We start from the raw sequence: 19,565 nt of genomic DNA on the forward strand, positions 1-19,565 counted from the left end.
AACCTTTGTGAAATATACATCTGCCAATTTCTTCATGAGTTTTAGGGCAGTGACCTCACTAGGATTACTCAAAATATCATACTCCACCGTTCGATTAAACAAACACAATTCCTCTTCAAAGGCTCGACCAAGACCAACAATGCCAGCATGCCATAGAAGCTTTTGTCTGCAACCCAGCAAAATGTAATTGATAAGCAAGAAAAGCATAATGACGAACATCACCTGTGGAAAAAACGCCAAGCCCTCCAAACGCAAATGGAAAGGTGGCAAGCTGCCACTGCCAATTACCAAACCCAGGCCCTGAAGCAGTAATGATACGCTCCAAGGAAGATCGAAGAGCCCCATCGAATGTGCATTGAGCCGCCTCAAAAGTAGTAGGAGGACAAGTAACGCAAAGCAAAGTACAGTTTAGAAACTCCGGTAAATGCCTTTTAATCAACAACAACTCATAATGTGGATCGCCAAACTTAACAACCTTATCCATAAGCGCAATGGTCTTGGTCACCCTTTACATCACAAGCTCACCACTAAAATCGAAATCAGAACTAGCGGGACCACCAAGCAACTTAACACCATGCAAAGGTCGAGCAATATTAGTGGGAAAGACACCCACAAGCCTGGTATGAGAGTTTTCTGTTGGCCAAAATACTTTAGATTTTTCCACATTGAGATTTAACCCAAAATGAGGCTTTTCCTCCATAATCAACTGCAAAACCTTCCTTACCATCAAAGTGTCACCAATAATAGTTATGGTGCTAGTTGTAGAATTTCAAAAGTAAATTAGGAACTATAGCTTATTCAAACATAAGAATTTCTCTTTTTAACTCGCTAAGATCCCGTTTGGTTTGATGTAAAATATTTTCATGAAAATATATATTTTTTTTTTCCATTTTTTTTCTTTTTTCATGTGTTTCTCTATAACTTTTCTTAAATGGAACCAAATAAAGGAAAACTAATTTACAATTGTGGTTTTTCTTGAAAACATGTCTTCCATGAAACTAATTTTTCATTAAAAATATTTTATATCAAACCAAATGGAGCCTAAATTTAACAGTTAAGCCAAGTCATACTACAAGGTTACAACCCTCGTATTATTTTTAGAGTAGATGACTAGAACCTAGCGTTTTGGAACCACTGAGGGCCTATTCCGACTTACTGAACTGAGCTTATTGGGGCTGAACTGAATTGAACAGAGTTGAAATGAATTGTTTATTAGAGAAGGAAATTAGAAACTGAACTGAACTGATTGGAGTTGAACTGAACAGAAATTAAGTTGAACAGAACAGGCCCTAAGTCATGTTTGGGTTGGACTATCACTTCAATGTTCGGTGCCATTTTAGTGGGGGTGAAATGTTCTGTTTAGCAATTTCACCTCTTCATGACAAAGATCTTGCTTGCCCTCATGCTCGATCTCGATCAGGTGGATAAAACATAAAAGCCTTTACTTCCATGGCAATACAGATGTACACAGACTCTACTACTACACTGGTTTATCTTCTTAAAATATCGAGAGTAGGGGATATCTCTTTACACTGGACATATATAATTAATGGGATATCAAAAGAATGGAATTCACCTTTCAATGATGTATATCCTCAAGATGGATTGTGATTAAAGTAGCTAAGCACATCATTTGTCGAATCATTATATTGTTACATTTGCGATTTAATGTACTACGTATTTAATTTGTAGTTGTCAAGAGAAAAATTGTCAATTTTATTTTACTTTTCCTAAATATCCCAGTACACTTATTATAATAAATGTACGTGGATTAGTTTTAAGGTGGATCACATATGATCTCATGGCAAAATATACATAAAATTTGTAGCATGTGGGATTTGTTATCAATCGTAAATGCACATTTAATGATACACGTAATTTAGAAGAGATCAAAGAGTTTAGGACAACAAAGTACTATTACAGATAGGGCTAAGCAAAACTACCCGAAAAATCGATCCGTAATCGTTTCGAAAATTAGGGTACCCAATCCTATAACCATAACGGTTCGGGTACCCGTTCCGATAATTTGTTATCGGGTATGGTTATTGGGCATCATTTTAAAATTAACGATTACCCGATCCGATAAGCATTTTTTGTTTTTTTTCCCCTACTTAAATCTATTTTTTTAAAATCTAAACTCTTACTTTACTTCATAATTACTTTATAATATCAATGACTAGTAATATTATTAATAATTTGGTCAAAATCATATGATATTTGTTGTAAATTAGTGGTAAATTATATCATAATAACTACATAATTAAGTTTAATTATCATTATTGGATATCTTATTGGGTAGCCGATAACCGATCCGAAAATCCGGTTACCCGAAATCCGGGTATCCGAATTTATCGGCTCGTGTTATGGATATCACTTTTAGGGATTTTGGTTATCAGGTACCCGATCCGTTAGTACTAACGGTACGGGTACCCGTCCCATACTCACCCCTATTACAGATATCTCATGTAATTGAAAGGATGATTAAATAACAAGGCACATGAGAAAAAGAAAAAAAAACTAATGAAACTATCCCATGCTTTGTGAGATTAACTTGACATGGTCCTCAAGATTTTTGTCAAACCTCACCTTGAGAGTTTACAATGTCACTAGGGATGAGCAAAAATTTCGGGTATCCGGAATTGGAAATAGAACCGATTAGGAATCGGCGGGTTCAAAATTGGAAATGGACCCGGTGGTTCCAATTCCGGGTAATGATTTAAGGACCCGGTTCAACCGTTTCCAATTCCAATTCTCAATTTTTGAAACCGGAACCGGTTGGGACCCGGTTATCCAAAATATATTGAACTAAATACATTTTTTTAAAAAAAAATATGTTGAATGTAACTAATTAGTAAAATAATAATAAAAAAAATATTAATATTTAACATGTATAAAATAGCTTAATGCATATAAAAAATATAAGTATTAAACGCTAAAGATAAAACAAACCAAAAAAAATATTATGATTTGTAGTATATATTAACACTTATGTATATAAGTGGGTACCCGGAACCGAAACCAGTACCAGGTGGAACCAATTCCAATTCCCAAATTTTAGGACTTGGTTGTACCGGTTTCAATTTCGGTTCCAAATTTTAGGACCCGATCCCAACCAATTCTGAGTCCAAATCCTAAAATTTTGACCGGATACCCGACTACCCGGTTTGCTCACCCCTAAATTATGTCACTGATGAAAAATGTCTTGCTTGAGATTAGCAGATTAATACCCGTAATGGCCCAAGGATTTTGATTATATGGTCCATATAGGAAAATTGGGCCGGATTGTCATATGCCTAAGCTTGGGAAGCATGTGTATATCCAAAGAAATTCCATGATGAATTGATGATAGCTTTATGAAATAAAGGCATTTATGGCCTTATACCGTTATATATACACGAGGAAGTCTCGCTCAATTTATCACATTAAAAAACAAATTTGCTCACTCAGCATCACATTTTTTTTAATTATATCAACATCTTGTGGAGCTTACTTTTTATTTACAATTATGCCACTTATAAACCTATTTTGTTTATATAGGTGATAAAATTGTATTTTTCTCCTTATACATAGATTAGAGATTTAGTGCATGTTATTGTATAGAATGTATTAACCCATACATCCTAAAATAGTTAGAACACTTTTTTTTTTATCCGTCTTAAATTAGCTTAAAACACTTTCTATTTGGAAAAAACACGCTATTTTGTTCAATACATCTCATTCGTTTTCAATAGGTTTAGCCCTAACCTCTTGCATAACCTTTCAAAAAAATCACCCTTATTTTTATATCACAACCATAATTGAATTATAATAAAGAAATAATTAATAAGTAATAACATTCAACAACTTATCATCTACAAGACGACAACGCTGCCCAAATAAGTATTCGAACTACAATGAAAAACACGAGTTTTAATTAGACAATGTGGCATTGTTGCAGTCATACCTAAGGTCTAAGGACGCCTTTAACCTTTTAAGACTCATTACTAACCTTATAAATAGGCTTAAGGGACTTGTAAACTTATACAAGTAACTTGTAACCAATCAAGACTTTATTTAATCATTCAACTGTTTTTGTTCCATCCCCTTTTCAGTACATGTTACACCAATATTAAATACAACAACTAGTGTATGATTTAGGTGTTACTTCGAGTGTAACTTGAGTACTTTTTTTTTTTTTCTTTTTTTTTTTTTTTAATTAACAAAAACAACTATTACAAACTACGGATCAAGTTCTTTGACCTACTCACTAGAACTTTATTAGCTTCAATGTTATAAAGATTACAAAACCTAATAAGTAAATGCCAACTTGAAAATCCAAGTGATTGCCCTTGAACATGCTGCTGGAGAAACCACATTTGACCCTTGTTGGCTGTGCAACCCCATTTTTTATGAGATTGGGAGTAGAACGTAAAAGCGGAACACACACGATTGTTGGTGTACATAAACTCGAGCTCAACAAACATAGACAGTCTTGTATACTAGGTAAAAGGGGAAGGAAAGTAAGACAAACAAGACTTAACACAATTTGATGCATTGTTACAAGTGACTCGATACCCTTAATTATGGGTATCTTGAGTACTTTTTGTTTATATTAAAGTCTTTAAAAGACTTGTTGATTATTTTAAATTGTAAGTAAATTATAATACAATGAAAACTACTCCGTATAATTTTTCACATATTTTGCTTATTGTACATTCTAAAATAGTAAAATTTACTTCATATTATACATGTATGTGGTTCTACCTAAGATGGTAAGAAGCATGATTCACATTTGATGAGAGTTTTTAGGAACGTTTTTTTAAATATACGTAAATATACTATCAGTTCGCAAATGACTTATTTCAGCTCAAAACTTTAACGAGTAGACGTTGTAGAGCTTACATTATAACAAGCACTAGTGAGTCGAGTCAAGCCACACACAACTTACTATCCACCCTTAAAGGTAGAGGTGTCAAAACCACACCCGACCCGACTTGATCCGAAATTGACCCGAAAAATGTCCAATTCAGATTCAGACCAATTGGTCAAGCTATTCTAGGTGCAGCTATTCTAGGTTGCAACATTAGCCCATAAGCCCACAAGCCCAACTAAAAGAAGCCATAAACAAAACTAGCCCAATTGGTCCTATATGCATCCTTATACACCTAGGATAAGTGCAACTCTAGCCCAATAAAAGAAGCCCAGTTGCAAAACTCGCCCAAACGAAAACGCGACCCACTTCCCAACCGCCATATTTTGGCTTTGAATTTATTTTTAATCATTTTACTTCTCTCTCATTAATTTTTCAAAAATTTCTGCAATTAATTTCTCTAATTTTCTCTCTCCAAACTTCATTCTCTCTCCTCTACATGATTTTACTTCACTAAAAACTGAAAAATCAATAATGGATATACGAGAAGAGATGCAAAATCAACAAGATTATCCCAAGAAAAGGTAAATTTTCATTGATTTTTGTCCGAATTTATGTGAATTTTTATCTGAATTTTTCGAAACTTTGTTCTTTGAAATTTTCTGTTAATTAGTGAAATTGATGTTTAGATTATATGAAAATTTTTTATGTATATGTTCACTTTTGAAATGCATATGTTCATATTTTCTATGCATATGTTCATATTCTTATGCATTCACTAAGGAAAACAATTAATATGTTCATATTTTGAATGGTTATGTTCACTTTTTGAAATGCATGTGTTCATTTATTTTATGCCTATGTTCACTTTCTGAAAAGCATGCCTATGTCCATATATCTATTCTGAAATGCATGTATTCATATATTTTATGCCTATGTTCACTTTCTAAAAAACTTATGTTCACTTTTAGGGAACCTAAGCATATGTTCATATTTTGCTTGATTACGTTCACTTTCTATATGTTCATATTTTTTATGCAAATGTTCACTTTCTTAAATGCTTATGTTCATATTTTGATTGCTTATGTAAACTTTCTAAAATGCTTTTGTAAACTTTCTGAAATATATATGTTCACTTTTTGAAATCCATATGTTCATATTTTTTTATATGTTCACCTTATGAAATGCTTATGTTCATACGCATTCAAAAAATGAACCAATGCATATGTTCATATTTTGAATGTGTATGTTCATTTTCTAAATGCATATATTCATATTTTTAATGCATGTTCATATTTTTAATGCATATTCATATTTTTAATCGAAATTCATACACAGATCAAATTGATCAAAGCTAACAAAATGCAATTCATTTGAATTCAAAAAATCAGATAAAACCTAATCAATCGAAATTAAGCACAAAATCACCACATAATAAATCGAAATTCATATATAAAAATTATGAACAAAAAAAAAAATGAAGAACGAAATTTACACAAAATTCATACATAATAAATCGAAATTGATCGAAGCTAACCAAAAATCAAACAAAAAAAATAATACAATTGAAACTAACATAAAAAACCTAATTAAAAATCAACAAAATAAAACAATAATCTGCATTGACGATCTCTTCGGGGAATAACAACTAATTTCATGTTGTAAGAAATAAATTCAATCAAAAAAGTTTTTAAAAAAAAACAGAGGAGAGAGAAATTGAAGAACAAATTAAAGGAGAAAAACAGAGGAGAAGAAAATTATATTGAAGAATTTGATGATAATTTGGATCAAAATTATTATAAGAAAGAAAACAAAAGAGAGAGAATTTGGAAGAAGGAAATAAAAAATTTAAAAAGGAAACAAAGAACTGTGTTGATTGATTTGAGGTTGGGCTGTGGTTAATGCAGAATATCCTGCATTTAAGGGTGTTGCACCTATTCTACATGCATCCTGATGCATGTAAGAATATGCGGATTTAGGCCCCGTTTACTTCATCTTAATTTTGCTGAAGTGAAATTATTTTTACTGAACTGAAATTATTTTTGCTGAACTGAAATTAATTTTACTGAAGTGGAATTATTTTTGAAGAACTGAAATTATTTTTTTTTATTGATTTTCTATTACGGAGTATATTTCTTCTTTAGGTTCATTGATTTTTACTGAATTGAAATTATTTTTATTGAACTGAAATCATTTTTGCTGAACTAAACTTATTTTTACTAAACTGAAATTATTTTTACTGAATATTATTTTTTTAAGGTGAAGTAAATAGGGTCTTAAACTCAAATAAACATAATAATTTAACATGACTCAACTTTAAAAATCGACCCAATTTCCCCCAATCATCCAAATTGACACCACTGCCTAAAGGAGGTAGTTAGCCCGAGACACCGGGGTAGTAGTTAAATACTTAAATCCCCTCAAAAGAGACATGTAACAAACTCCCTCAAGCTATATGCCTAGATCAGCTGAAAAATACCCAACATCCTGTATTCCTGCGTTCATCTGCTTAGCCAACCCGCCAAATGGCAGCGATTCCCAACCACCATCTTCTTCCCTGCAAAAATCCCGCCATTTCTTCTTCATCATCTTCTTCTCATTCTAAAACCCTAAATTCCTCTTCTTCAATCTCCTTAAACCCATCAATTACATTCATCAGAAGATTACCCACTTTCCGATGCGAATCCCTAAATCGTCGGCATTGGACGATGGTTGATTATCACATCTCTAAACTCAACCCAATTGAAATCATCCCCAATTCCCCCACATTTCAAATGTCTTCAAATCAGGAGAATTCTGTCAAATTTTCGAAGAAGATTTGCCTTTTTTATTGCCCTGAAACTAAAGCTCTTGCTGAGAGAATTGCCGCTCAATCTGATTATATTCAACTTCGTAGCATTTCTTGGAGGTAGTTTCTTTGAATTTATTTCATACATTTTTATCGAACTATATGATTAATTGATCTTGGTGCAAGCAATAAGATTACTTGTAGTATGATATAGATAATAATTGGTATATCTAGATTATGTATGATTTCTAAGTTTCTGTGGGTTTTTGATAGCTACTGTGTAATTTTAACCATGTGTGTGAATATGGGAAATTGGGTAGGACCCATGTGAAGTTTTCTTGGACTGTTTGCTTCTTAAGCTTGGAAGAGTGACCAACTTTACTTGGGTTAATGTTTTCTTGAATGCTTGTTTATACAATTGTTGTTATATTGCATATGTTATCAACTACCAAATTGCTATAATTAGTGCGTCTTTTTGAGTAGTTTATGAAATAATCGTTATGAACCCGACATTTCTCTTTATTTGGCGTGGGATGAGTACGGAGTACCTGTGTGGATAGATCATCTTAGCCTTGTATGCGCATTTGCTTGTATTAGATTTTAGAAGCGTACATTGCTCAAGAACAGGCAATGCAAGTCATTGTTTGAGAATGGATATAATTCTACTACCTATAAAAAGAAATTGTAACTTTTTTGGACATTCTAGAATAATAATGTGAAACTTTATTCGAGTTAAGAGTATCACAGGTATGAAACTTTTTCAATCAAAATTTTGGGCTGAACATGATTATGTGCTGATCAGTTATATAATTGGGGTTTACTATTGGAGACGAGTGGCAGTATTTGCTACACTTGTTAGATTTCAGTTTTCGGACTCTTAGAAGCTTTTGGATTGGATTTTAGATGCCATGGTGATGTAGCTGACCTCAGCAAGTCCTAAAACTTTGGTGCGGTTGTTTTGCCAGTTATTTATGGCATATAAATGATAATCGTTTGGAGTATGCAACCTTGATTTTTGATTTTAACTGAAGGAAAATCAATACTATTAAAAGGCATGTTTTATGATTAGACTTTATTGCTCTGTATAAAGAAATTAAAGGTTTAGGGCTGAGTTCGAATAGTTGATTGACCTGGAGAGTCGCTCATCATTGTGGAAATAAGTCAGTAACAGAAGCAGCAATTGGGGAAAAGGTGTTAAGGGAGGACATGGTGGGCTTCGATGTGTCCTTACTCAGGTTTCCTAATCTTGTATGTTAGTTGGAATTAATATTAAGTGACTTAAAATATCGTTATTTTGTGCTAGTATAAGTCAAGCTGGTTCGGCATTTTTCAGAGGGTTATCTCACTGTATTACAATGTAATTAGGACATTTGAAGATGGCTTCCCCAACCTGTTCATATCAAATGCTCAAGGTATACGGGGACAGCATGTTGCTTTCTTGGCTTCATTCAGTTCCCCTGGTGTAATATTTGAGCAACTCTCTGTGATATATGCTCTGCCGAAGCTTTTTGTTGCCTCCTTCACCCTTGTCCTTCCCTTTTTTCCTACTGGCACTTCTGAGCGGATGGAAGATGAAGGGGACGTTGCAACTGCTTTCACTCTTGCTAGGATTTTGTCAAATATACCAATTTCAAGGGGAGGCCCTACTAGCTTGGTGACATTCGATATACATGCCTTGCAGGTTTGCATTGCAGTGCCCCTCTTCTAAAGTCCTCACCTCTTAATGCTCATTTATCTTTGATAGTATGACTGACCTTTCTTATTTATTTTCTAAATCTTAGGAAAGATTTTACTTTGGTGACAAAATATTGCCATGCTTCGAGAGTGGAATACCTTTGCTCAAAAAGAGATTGCAACAACTGCCTGATTCTGACAATGTATGGTTTGCTGTAGATCCAATTTTATGTGTCTTGAATCATCCAAGCTAGTTATGCCCCCAAACCTAATTTTTGAGCTAAGGAGACACTCAGACATGATCCTGGTATTAACGATGAGTCATCCCTTTTTTTTTTTCTTCAGATATCTATTGCTTTTCCTGATGATGGTGCATGGAAACGCTTTCATAAGCAGCTGCAACACTTTCCCACGGTAAAGTTGTTATTTGTAAAAGTGTAAAAGACAGCTCTCAAGACTTGTACCACATCTCTACTTTTAATGTTTTTAATCAGATACTTCGTATATGATTGTTGTATTTTTAGTCACGACTCTTATCTACTACAGTTAATGTTTCAATAATTACTTATCTTCCACAATTTTCTTGAAATCTTTCTGTCCATCTCTGTGTTTAGAAGCTCAACTAATATCAGACACCAGTGGAAAAAATCTTAATAGTGCAAGATATGTAATTAAATCTCAATGTACATGTCTGATTGAGTTGAAAAGTAGTAAAAATGCAGCTAAAGCATGGGAGCGAAAGGGAACATCGACTTACCTATAATTTTTTTTCTTTAATTTGACATAGAGAATTAATGAAGCTTGTCGTGTAGCTGAGTTGCTTGAGTCATTAGGTGAGGATATCATGCTTCTTGCCACAGATTGAGTGTTAATTCTTAACGGATGTTCTATTGGGAAAGGGTAGAAAGGTCTAACTACAACATTCCTCCCTCTACAACTAAGACGGGTCAGAATGACCTCTGTGACACACTCAGCTTTTTATTTCTGTATCTGCTAAACGAAAGACTACATTGATGCAGTTGAATTTTGTATTGCTGATTTAACTTAATTGATACTAAGTACACCTCTACATTGATCCAGGTAGTTTGTGCAAAAGTTCGAGAAGGTGATAAACGTATTGTTCGTCTGAAGGAGGGTGATCCTAGAGGCCGTCATGTTGTGATTGTTGATGACCTAGTACAATCAGGTGGCACCCTTATAGAATGTCAGGTAGATTCTCTTATGAACTTTAGTTGCTTTCTAATGCATTGGGTTTCATCTACAGCCTATCAGTATTGTAATTTCTCTCACTTTTCACTTGCATTTGTTCCTTATTGCTGAAAAATCCATCTCTGGGAACTACACTTATCGCATTATTATCTCACTGCTGGTGATTAATTCTCTGAAAAACAAATGTATTACTGTAGTTTTTGTTTTTTTTTTTTTTTAAAGTAAATGAATAGAGTAATAATGTCCTATGACTTCAATATTTTTTTATTTTTCGTTTTTGACTACACATGAGGCACTCATTCATTTTGCCCTGTTTTCTTTATTTAATTGTAACATCCTCTAGAAAGTATTGGCTGCTCATGGAGCTGCAAAGATCAGTGCGTATGTCACACATGGAATATTTCCAAATAAATCATGGGAACGCTTTAAACCTGATACATCAGGTACACTTTTTCAACTGTGGCCAACTCATGTAAATCTTTGTAGCAAGATTTTATAATCGCACACAGTGTCATTCATATTGTTATATAACATGCTACCCTCATCCCAAATATTCCGCCACGTAGCTAATTTAGGCCATCACTAAAGAGAACCACTTTCTAGAAATAGTAAATAAACTTCAAACTTTGTCATATTACCCATGAGCAATAGTTCTAAGGAAAAACTAGATTGGTATGGACCGTATGGACTATGGTTGTAGATGTGAAATTTTATTTTTAAAGGACTAAATCAAATGTGGCGGATTTTTGTAGGGTGAAGAATGTACTTATTGTACGGATAAATTTCTTTCACACTTTAAACTCAATTTACTACAAGTTTTTGGTGTTCAGCTGTGGGTTCACAATTTCACTATTTTACTGTCACAGGTTGCCCTGAGGAGGGAATGTCATACTTCTGGATCACTGACTCTTGCCCTCTGACAGTGAAGGAGGTGAAGAACAGGCCTCCTTTTGAAGTCATTAGCCTTGCTGGATCAATAGCTGCAGCTCTTCAGATTTAATACAATTGCGACAGTTAGCAACAATCATAGGAGATAGTTGTCAGTTTTGTTTGTCGCATATTGTGAAGGATACAGGAATTTTGGTTTCACAAAGAGTCAGAGATTGTAAATTGTTGGCAGAATTTCAGTAGTTGCTTAAACAGCAACAATCGTAGGAGATAGTAGTCTAGTAGACATCAAATTCTTTTCATATCATTGAAATTCTTATCTGGATTCTGAGTCTTCTGACTGCAAGAAGGGCTCCTACTTCAGAAGTTATGTTTAAATTTTGCAAATAACACACCCCAATAAACTTTTTTTTTTTTTTTAAAAAAAAAAAAAAAAAAAAAAAAAATCTAATTATTCAATGTTACTCCCAAAGTAAGTTCCTGGAATTAAAATAAATAAATAAAAAAATAAAATCCTGTAACATGCAATTCAAACATAACCACACGGTAAATAAACTTAGGATCAGCTCTGCACTGCAATGGGGTTGTCCTTAGTTCTCATGGAAAAAATGTCATCGCAACTGTCAAAATATACATAGGTTCCCTTTTCCTACAGAAATTACATTAACAAAATTTCTGACTCGCCAAATTGAGAGGGGAAAAAAAAACAAAAACAAAACCTGACATTCTTCAGCCTTGTAAAGAGATTGTAATTTGTAAACGTAGAACCTAAACCACTAATTAAAGAAAAACCCCAAACCGACAAAGTTTCAAACAACGAAAGAATATAATTACACATTTGGCTTTGATGAACATTTACATAAAAAAAAAAACTACACTCCAGAGAGCCTTTCACTTCACTTTATGAGAAATCTTGATGTAATTTAGAAGCCTCTTCAAGGCGTTACCACTGTCAATGGCCTCTCTAGCCCTATCTAGAGCTGATGTAATATCTTCTGCACCACTGCAACCTAATAAGTGATCTACAATTCCAGCATTTAAGACAATCCGATCATATGCAGGGCCCTTCTCCCCACGAAGTGCTGCTAGACCAAGCTCTATGTTCTTTGCCACCTGCAGTCAGTTAATAGTTAATGATTTTTCAGTTGTACCTTTGGAAGAGGAACAAATTGCAAACAACTTACATGATCTAGAATCCAAAGGAAGATTGGCTTAGGTTATAGGATTAATGCAACTGAACCCTAGGATACTTTAATACTACGTATGTATTTTTACAATCTATATGTTCTAAAAGTACTTAAAAGGTTTCTTTTCTGTTCTTTGCTACCCTCTCACTGGGGTACCCACCTATCACAGATTCACAGGCTAAACCCATACAGGATATTAACTTATTAAGGCAAAGTGTGGGATTTCTTTTCAACTTTCTTGAATTTTGTTCTTGATTTTCTTGTAAAACTCCCTTAATTTTTTAAAATGCTCTTTCGTTTACTCACTTAACTCGCTTTTATTCAAACTCTTTCAAATTATGGTTTTGTTATGTCCGTTTCTTTATATCGTACGACTCCTTATGACGATTCATGTTAGCGACCCCAAATCATTTTGGGACTAAGGCTTTGTTGTTGTTGTCTATCTAAGTGTGGGATATCCATGAGGGTATTTGACTTGATATTGCAACATCACAAAATTGCCATGAAAGAAGCTAGTGTTGATAATATTTTACCCCTTTATTTTGACGGGTCCACACACACACACAATAACTGGACAGTAGAAAGTGAAATTCCTACATAAACAGGTTTTGCAGGGTTAACAGGACCAAATCATTAATCAGTTACTTCCTCTGTTCCCCTAAATATTGCAACATAGAGGACTGGAGGTATTGCACAGATTTTAAGGTGAGATCAGATAAAGAAAGATATTAAAATAGAGAGCCATGTGATGAGGAGAGGGATAGAGAGAAACCATGTGGAAATAAGGAATTTGCAATATTTTCTAAACTTCCTAAAATGGAAATTGTTGCAATTTTAGGGGAACAGAGGAAGTATAATCTAAATGCCATGTAAGTGTCAAGCATTTCAATTCATTTGATTACAAGGTTTAGGTTATGTTAATAATTCCCTGCTTATTTATCAATAACATGAACATGAACCAATCAACACACAACAAGTATACAATTCACACATACAACATCTGCTGATAATTGGACAATCATAAAATCATACAAAGGTGGATAATCAGACAATCATACAATTATACAAAGGTGGATAATCGGACAAGTCATTTCAAGAAAGATATCTGCTGTTTTGAATTGAAAAAAAATTTCAAGATTGGGAAAATTGAACATGTACTCGGTAAATTGTAAGAATTATGTTATAAACACAGAATTTCAAACATGAAAAGTAGATCAGTAAGATTGGGAAAATTGAACATGTACTCGGTAAATTGTAAGAATTATGTTATAAACACAGAATTTCAAACATGAAAAGTAGATCAGTAAGGACCCTAGAAAAAAGTCTTTCTTACCGATCTATCAGTCCTTGGAGTATCTGATGGCTCAAAACCATAGTCTTTTGCGTTCACTTCCATGCGGAAAGCCTCCCGTGAGACTCCTGAAGCATAAACATGCCAGCCTCAACTGTTAAAGAGATTGATCAAAGGGAAACACAAACAGCCAGGAACAAGTTTAATACACTGAAGAATTGGTGGAAAGTATAACACACCATCAGCTTCAAATGCAGCTCCATTGACTGATGAGCGAAATCCAGAACAATAATTGACCGGAAGTCCTTTTGATGTATTTGTGGGCCGCAATCTGGTTGTCATAGAAAGTGCCCCTTCTTCACCCTGCATGAAGAAAGCTGTATTATAAAGCTGGAGGTTTTTACTTGGAAAGTCATATGCCATAAGTAAAAGATGTGCCAACAGATGAGTGTACTGAACTAGAACCATTTAGTTGAGCATTTCTGATGAATGGTCTATAAAGGAGGGAGGGAGGGGAACAAGTCAAAGCAAAGATTAAAATGAAAAACAATAAAACTTTCTGACCTTGACAACTAAGCCAGAATGGATGCCTCTTCTTCTCATAAGCATTAAAAGTGGTTCTTCATATCCTTCATGATAAAATCCTGCAACAATAGATTCCTTTCCTCGAGCCTGTTCAAACCATTTATCTTCTTTTTCATTATATCAAACTCATAAAAACAATGGAAATAGCTAACTAAATTGATAGTGGTAAGCATATAGCTAATATGATACCAAAAAAAAAAAAATTTAGAAAACAACAGCTCCCAATGGATTCCAAAGATGACACATCAGAAAATGCTATCTTGGATATTGCAAGATTGTATACACAAATCTTAATCTCACAATTCATAAGCAATAGCAAATTGCCAATAAGAAGATCACCTAAAACTTACCCTGACAAACTGCTGAACCTTTTCAGATGTTGCTAGTGGAGGACGCTTCTTTATGTGTTCTCTCAGTCCAATCAATGAGTATCTGCAGAAAGATACAATTCTGACTGTTTTAGACTTGTAGTAGAAAGCTATGCAACAAAAGAGGGACTCGCCACAGAACAAGTAAATGGTCAACAACCTCCTAATTGGAGTAAAAAATAAATTAAGCAGTAATGACCACTTTTAACAAACTTCAATAGTTTTGGTTAGTGAAGTTAACAGTATATAAGTCAGTGGCGAATCCAGTATGGGTTCAGCTAACCCACTGAAGACTGGATCTGGAAAAATCCGGATCAGTAAAAAAAACAAAAACGAGTTAAATACATCAATACGCGCATAGTTATATAATCATTTCCTGCAGCCCAGTGGTAGAAGCTTTATGTTTTTAAACAATGGTTGCGGATTCGAAACCCCCAACACCCCTTTTTTTTTAATTGCTTTTACTAACATGATGGTTGATAAGATGATAACCCCAATACCCAAAATTTCTTCAATCGAACACTAAAAAATGAAGACTCGATGAGCTCAATTGTAATTAAAATTGTAAAGTTATTGTTAAACTAACATGTGCACACCCGAATTATCAGTTTTAATTTATATTTTGGATTATGTTACTTGATTTCATTACATTTGTTTGAAGACTCCAAACTCATAAGGAAAAATTCTTGGATCCGATCCACCACTGATTTAAGGGTAATAATCTTCAAACTACAATCAAAGAGGCAAGGATAACTGACTGTACACTTATTAAGTTAATTATACTTGATTGCTGTCACTGTTTGTCAAAAGGTGCAACTCTCTTTGACAGTGACAACTGACAACAGTATTAAAAGGCTGTAATAATTTTACTCATGCAGACATATAAACATAGAATTTGAGACAAGTACTATAACTTACAGAGATGGACGAACTTCTCGTAGACTTACATATGCAAACCCCCCATTTTCATCCTGATAAACAATAAGGAAAAATCAATATCATGAAGCCAAGTCCAAGGATCAAGCTGGAAGATAACATTGTCACAGAACCATAATATAGAGGTCAACCTCAATAAGTTGTTTTGCCTGCAGCGCCGTCAAGTGAGTATTAGCCCCCATAAATTGCAGCATTTGTTCTTCAGTTACACCACCCTAAACAAAAAGTCAAAAACATTACTATTTGGAGAAAAAAAAACCTGAGCAACATAATCGCTTCCAGAGCATAAAAAAGGAATGAGTTTTGAAACTATTGTGCAATGCAACCACTATTAGCAGAGATTAATGAAACAAGCACGTTAAGAGCATATCAGTTTACCACAGCTCATCTGAATAATATTTTTTTTTTTTTTAAAGTTCTTTCAGATGTTGACGTTGAATGGTAGGGAGCCACACAACTATATATTTCTATTTGCTCCTACTCTCTATCTATTCCATATAACAAACAACTTACCTTTGGTGGCATCCAATCCACACCATGAAGCAAGGATGATTGACCATAACATGATCTCACAGCAGCTACGAATAATGTGCTCCTGAAAAAGCGTGTGTTGCCATCATAAGGTTCACCATAATGGGTCAAGGATTCAACATCAGCAACAGGAGGAGGACCTAATTATCCAGAAATAAACAATCAACTAGTGCATTTGAGATGATGAACCAAAACCAGCTATATACATAAAGTGCCCGTTTAATGCAATAAGCGAAATACACTTTTAAATGATATGCCAATAGGGCATCAGCCCCATATTTTGTCAAATTAGGGGCATTACCAACTTCATCATCAAGCGCAAGACAATACGCTTTAAGCTCTCGATCAGTTTCCCTGTTCATGCGCTGACCTATCAAAAATGCTGAAAGTAATGACTCGCTCACCCCTCTTGATTTAGCCTCAGATTCCAGAGGTAGAACATCTCTTAGTACGCCTTGAACCTCCTCGAATCCTAGATGACCTCCAGCAAGAACTTCTCGTAAGGCACCAACAAGTCTCATTTCCCTAGCATCTTGTCCTGTATAGTGTGGTCCAACACAACTTCCTAGACCCATTATAGATCCTTCTGGATCAGCTACAAATATTACATCTTTCGGAAGAGTTCGAACTAGCTCAGGCCAGAAAGCATTCATGGCACGCCTTTCACCTTCATTCCATTGGGTAGCTTCGGGGAAGGCATTGGCTCGGATAGTCATTCCCGCAAAGAAGGCACCAAGTTGAGCTTTTGAAACCTCATCATCATCTTTGAGTTCCCCCTTCGCTGATCATCCACAGAAATACCCATGTGAATAATTTCATTTTCCACCCTTTTTTGTAAGTAGGTGTTTTGTTGTGTGAGTGTCGGAGGGGGGGGGGGGGGGGGGAGAGGGAAGCATCAGAGAAATTTAATGGGTACAATGATACATTATGGTGGGTCTGTCTTGCAATTGAAAGAACTAAAATCACTGAATTTTCAAGCAATTAACTTATTAATCCGCATATGCTACCTACAGCCTACACCATTTCTAAACCCCAACAATAAAGAAACAGCATCTTCTTTCAAAACAGATATATCTTTTGTACATAGTCAAAGAATTGGAATATCATAGTTCTCCAAATGTTACGGTACAAATGTTCATGTTTCAGTTCTAGTTCTTACTGTTGCATACATTATATTAGCTAAACATCGCAAAGTTTAAACTGTAAAAAGAGACACTCAGCAATACATCTATTGATATATATATTCAGCTAAAACTTTCCAATTTAGAACACCTTTACAAGTTCTTCACTGTACTCCAAAATTACATTCTCGAATTGCAACTTACCCCCAAGACCCAAACAATAAGCAGCCAAATGCATATAAACAATATTTCACAATACAAATCACAAAACTATATGCATCACAATATCATGTGGTGTCCGGTATCCCAACGTACTGAGTTCCACTGGTAATGACAACGGAATACCTCCCTTCATCATTCCATATATCTCAACCACTTAACTAACTTTTATAATTCTATACTATTACTTCCCAATTCAAAAATAACACCATATAATCACTACTCTGTGTTTGGCATTGAAATAAAATACAATTATATTCACTCCTTCAAATCTTATGCATACCCTTAACAACAATTAAACTAAAACGGCCCGAGCGCATAATTTTTTTTAAACCGGTGATCGGAGTATTGCACATTAATTTCACTCTACAACCCTACAATATCTAGCTATGCTCTTGAACTATCAATGCCAAACCATCAATAAAACAGGTAAAAATAGCTAAAAATTGAACTCTCTAAATGTTGTTCTACTACTAGCGGCTTTTTTCTGTGAGACAATCGGCGTCACAGGAATAACTTTTAGAGATGGAGGAGTATAACTGATTACAAACACAAATTCAACAGATTAAATAACTAAAAAAAAAAGTGGCAATAAATTGGACCTGATTTTAAGATAGTATCTAAAACCTTTCTAGCTTGTTCTTCGGTTAGAGGCTTGGTCTGAGTGGGACCAGTACAAACTCGACCTTGAGCTTCTAGAACCGTCTGATTAGGCCTCGGAATATCCGAACGACGGTAGGTCGTCGATAGCGCAGGGTTTCGGACACTATCTTCTTCGTTGAGAGAAAAATCCTCCGTTTTCATCGAATCTGTCATCACGGCGTTTATGGTTAGCCCGTATCTCCGGCGAATTGGACGGTGGAATTTCGCCGGAGTGAATTGAAGGAGCGGTGGTTTGGAGGTTTTAGCGGCGGAGAGTTTCGCCGGCACCGGCGAAGTCAACGGGTATATGCGATCGGGATTTAACAGGAGTTTCATTTTTGGGGGGTTTTCTGAAATTCGCACCTGGTTTTGTTATTGTTGGGAAGTCCAAAAATGGGAGGTTCTACTGTATGTAAGATATGTTGGTAGTCATTAAATGCAGAAACTGCGTACGAAGGGTAAGGGTAAAAGCAATATGATATAGGTATTGACGTACTACTTTTAGTTAACCAAAAAAAAGAGGTTAAACTACACTATAACTCCGTACGTACTATTTTTAGTTATAGCCAACTAGTGTTTGGCTCGAGCGATGTCTCGAGTTGCTAGTTTTTATTTGTTTAATTTGCTAATCAAATTCGACTATTTAGATAGTAAGATTTGTAAGTTTCGAGTTTAAATCTTGATATAAATATTTTTTAGTTGTCAAACTCAATCATTACATAATGGAAACAAATTGTATAATAAGACATAAATTAACTTATCTATGTTAGCTATAAATTTGTTGGATAAAAATGCACAACTAATAAATGGCTAAGATGGTAAAACTCTTAACTTAAGATTTTTTGGTCTTAAGTTCAAGTCTTGTTATAAGCGGTATTTTTTAGATGGAAACCTAATACATGTAAAAGTGACATGTCATGTTTATAATGACATGTGGCGCATATTCCTGACATGTCGAACTTGAAAAAGGTGACACGTGGAACATATTCTTTTTTAGGAACGTTTTTTAATATATAAGTATAGATAGATTGGGGAGAAATTCGATATCATGGCACCAAAACGTTACCAATGAGCCAACACCTTTGTTGGTAAGCTTGGGGTGGTACTACGTAAGAACGGGCGATGAGAATCGATTCCAAGATCTCTTGAATCGATTCCAAGATCTCTTGAATCGAAAGGGGAGTTCTAACCACTTGAGCTATCTCTAACTCTCTATTTTCCTTGTATTTAATAGCCTTACATTAATTTTACATCACCCACTTTGTTTTTAAGGGTAG

The 19,565-nt window shown here is 34.7% G+C and overlaps 2 protein-coding genes across 2 annotated transcripts; one reads left to right on the top strand and one right to left on the bottom strand.

The window, feature by feature from the left end:
* The first annotated feature begins 7,275 nt into the window (after positions 1 to 7,275).
* LOC145582800 (ribose-phosphate pyrophosphokinase 3, mitochondrial) lies at positions 7,276 to 11,792 on the top strand. Its single transcript, XM_081639822.1, has 7 exons — positions 7,276 to 7,757; positions 9,003 to 9,318; positions 9,419 to 9,514; positions 9,657 to 9,725; positions 10,392 to 10,520; positions 10,864 to 10,963; positions 11,387 to 11,792. Exons 1-7 carry the CDS (start codon positions 7,375 to 7,377, stop codon positions 11,518 to 11,520), a joined length of 1,227 nt encoding a protein of 408 aa, XP_081495948.1. The 5' UTR covers positions 7,276 to 7,374; the 3' UTR covers positions 11,521 to 11,792.
* A 167-nt stretch (positions 11,793 to 11,959) lies between these two features.
* LOC145582799 (uncharacterized) lies at positions 11,960 to 18,717 on the bottom strand. Its single transcript, XM_081639821.1, has 10 exons — positions 18,249 to 18,717; positions 16,608 to 17,087; positions 16,289 to 16,446; positions 15,907 to 15,990; positions 15,758 to 15,810; positions 14,822 to 14,903; positions 14,451 to 14,558; positions 14,126 to 14,249; positions 13,929 to 14,014; positions 11,960 to 12,521 (listed from the first exon to the last, which is right to left on the bottom strand). The coding sequence occupies exons 1-10, from the start codon at positions 18,622 to 18,624 to the stop codon at positions 12,300 to 12,302; spliced, it is 1,773 nt and encodes a 590-aa protein (XP_081495947.1). The 5' UTR covers positions 18,625 to 18,717; the 3' UTR covers positions 11,960 to 12,299.
* Positions 18,718 to 19,565: the final 848 nt, after the last annotated feature.

The sequence above is a fragment of the Chenopodium album genome, chromosome 15 (assembly GCF_948465745.1).
Source record: "Chenopodium album chromosome 15, dcCheAlbu1.1, whole genome shotgun sequence".
Classification (NCBI taxonomy): Eukaryota; Viridiplantae; Streptophyta; class Magnoliopsida; order Caryophyllales; family Amaranthaceae; genus Chenopodium; species Chenopodium album.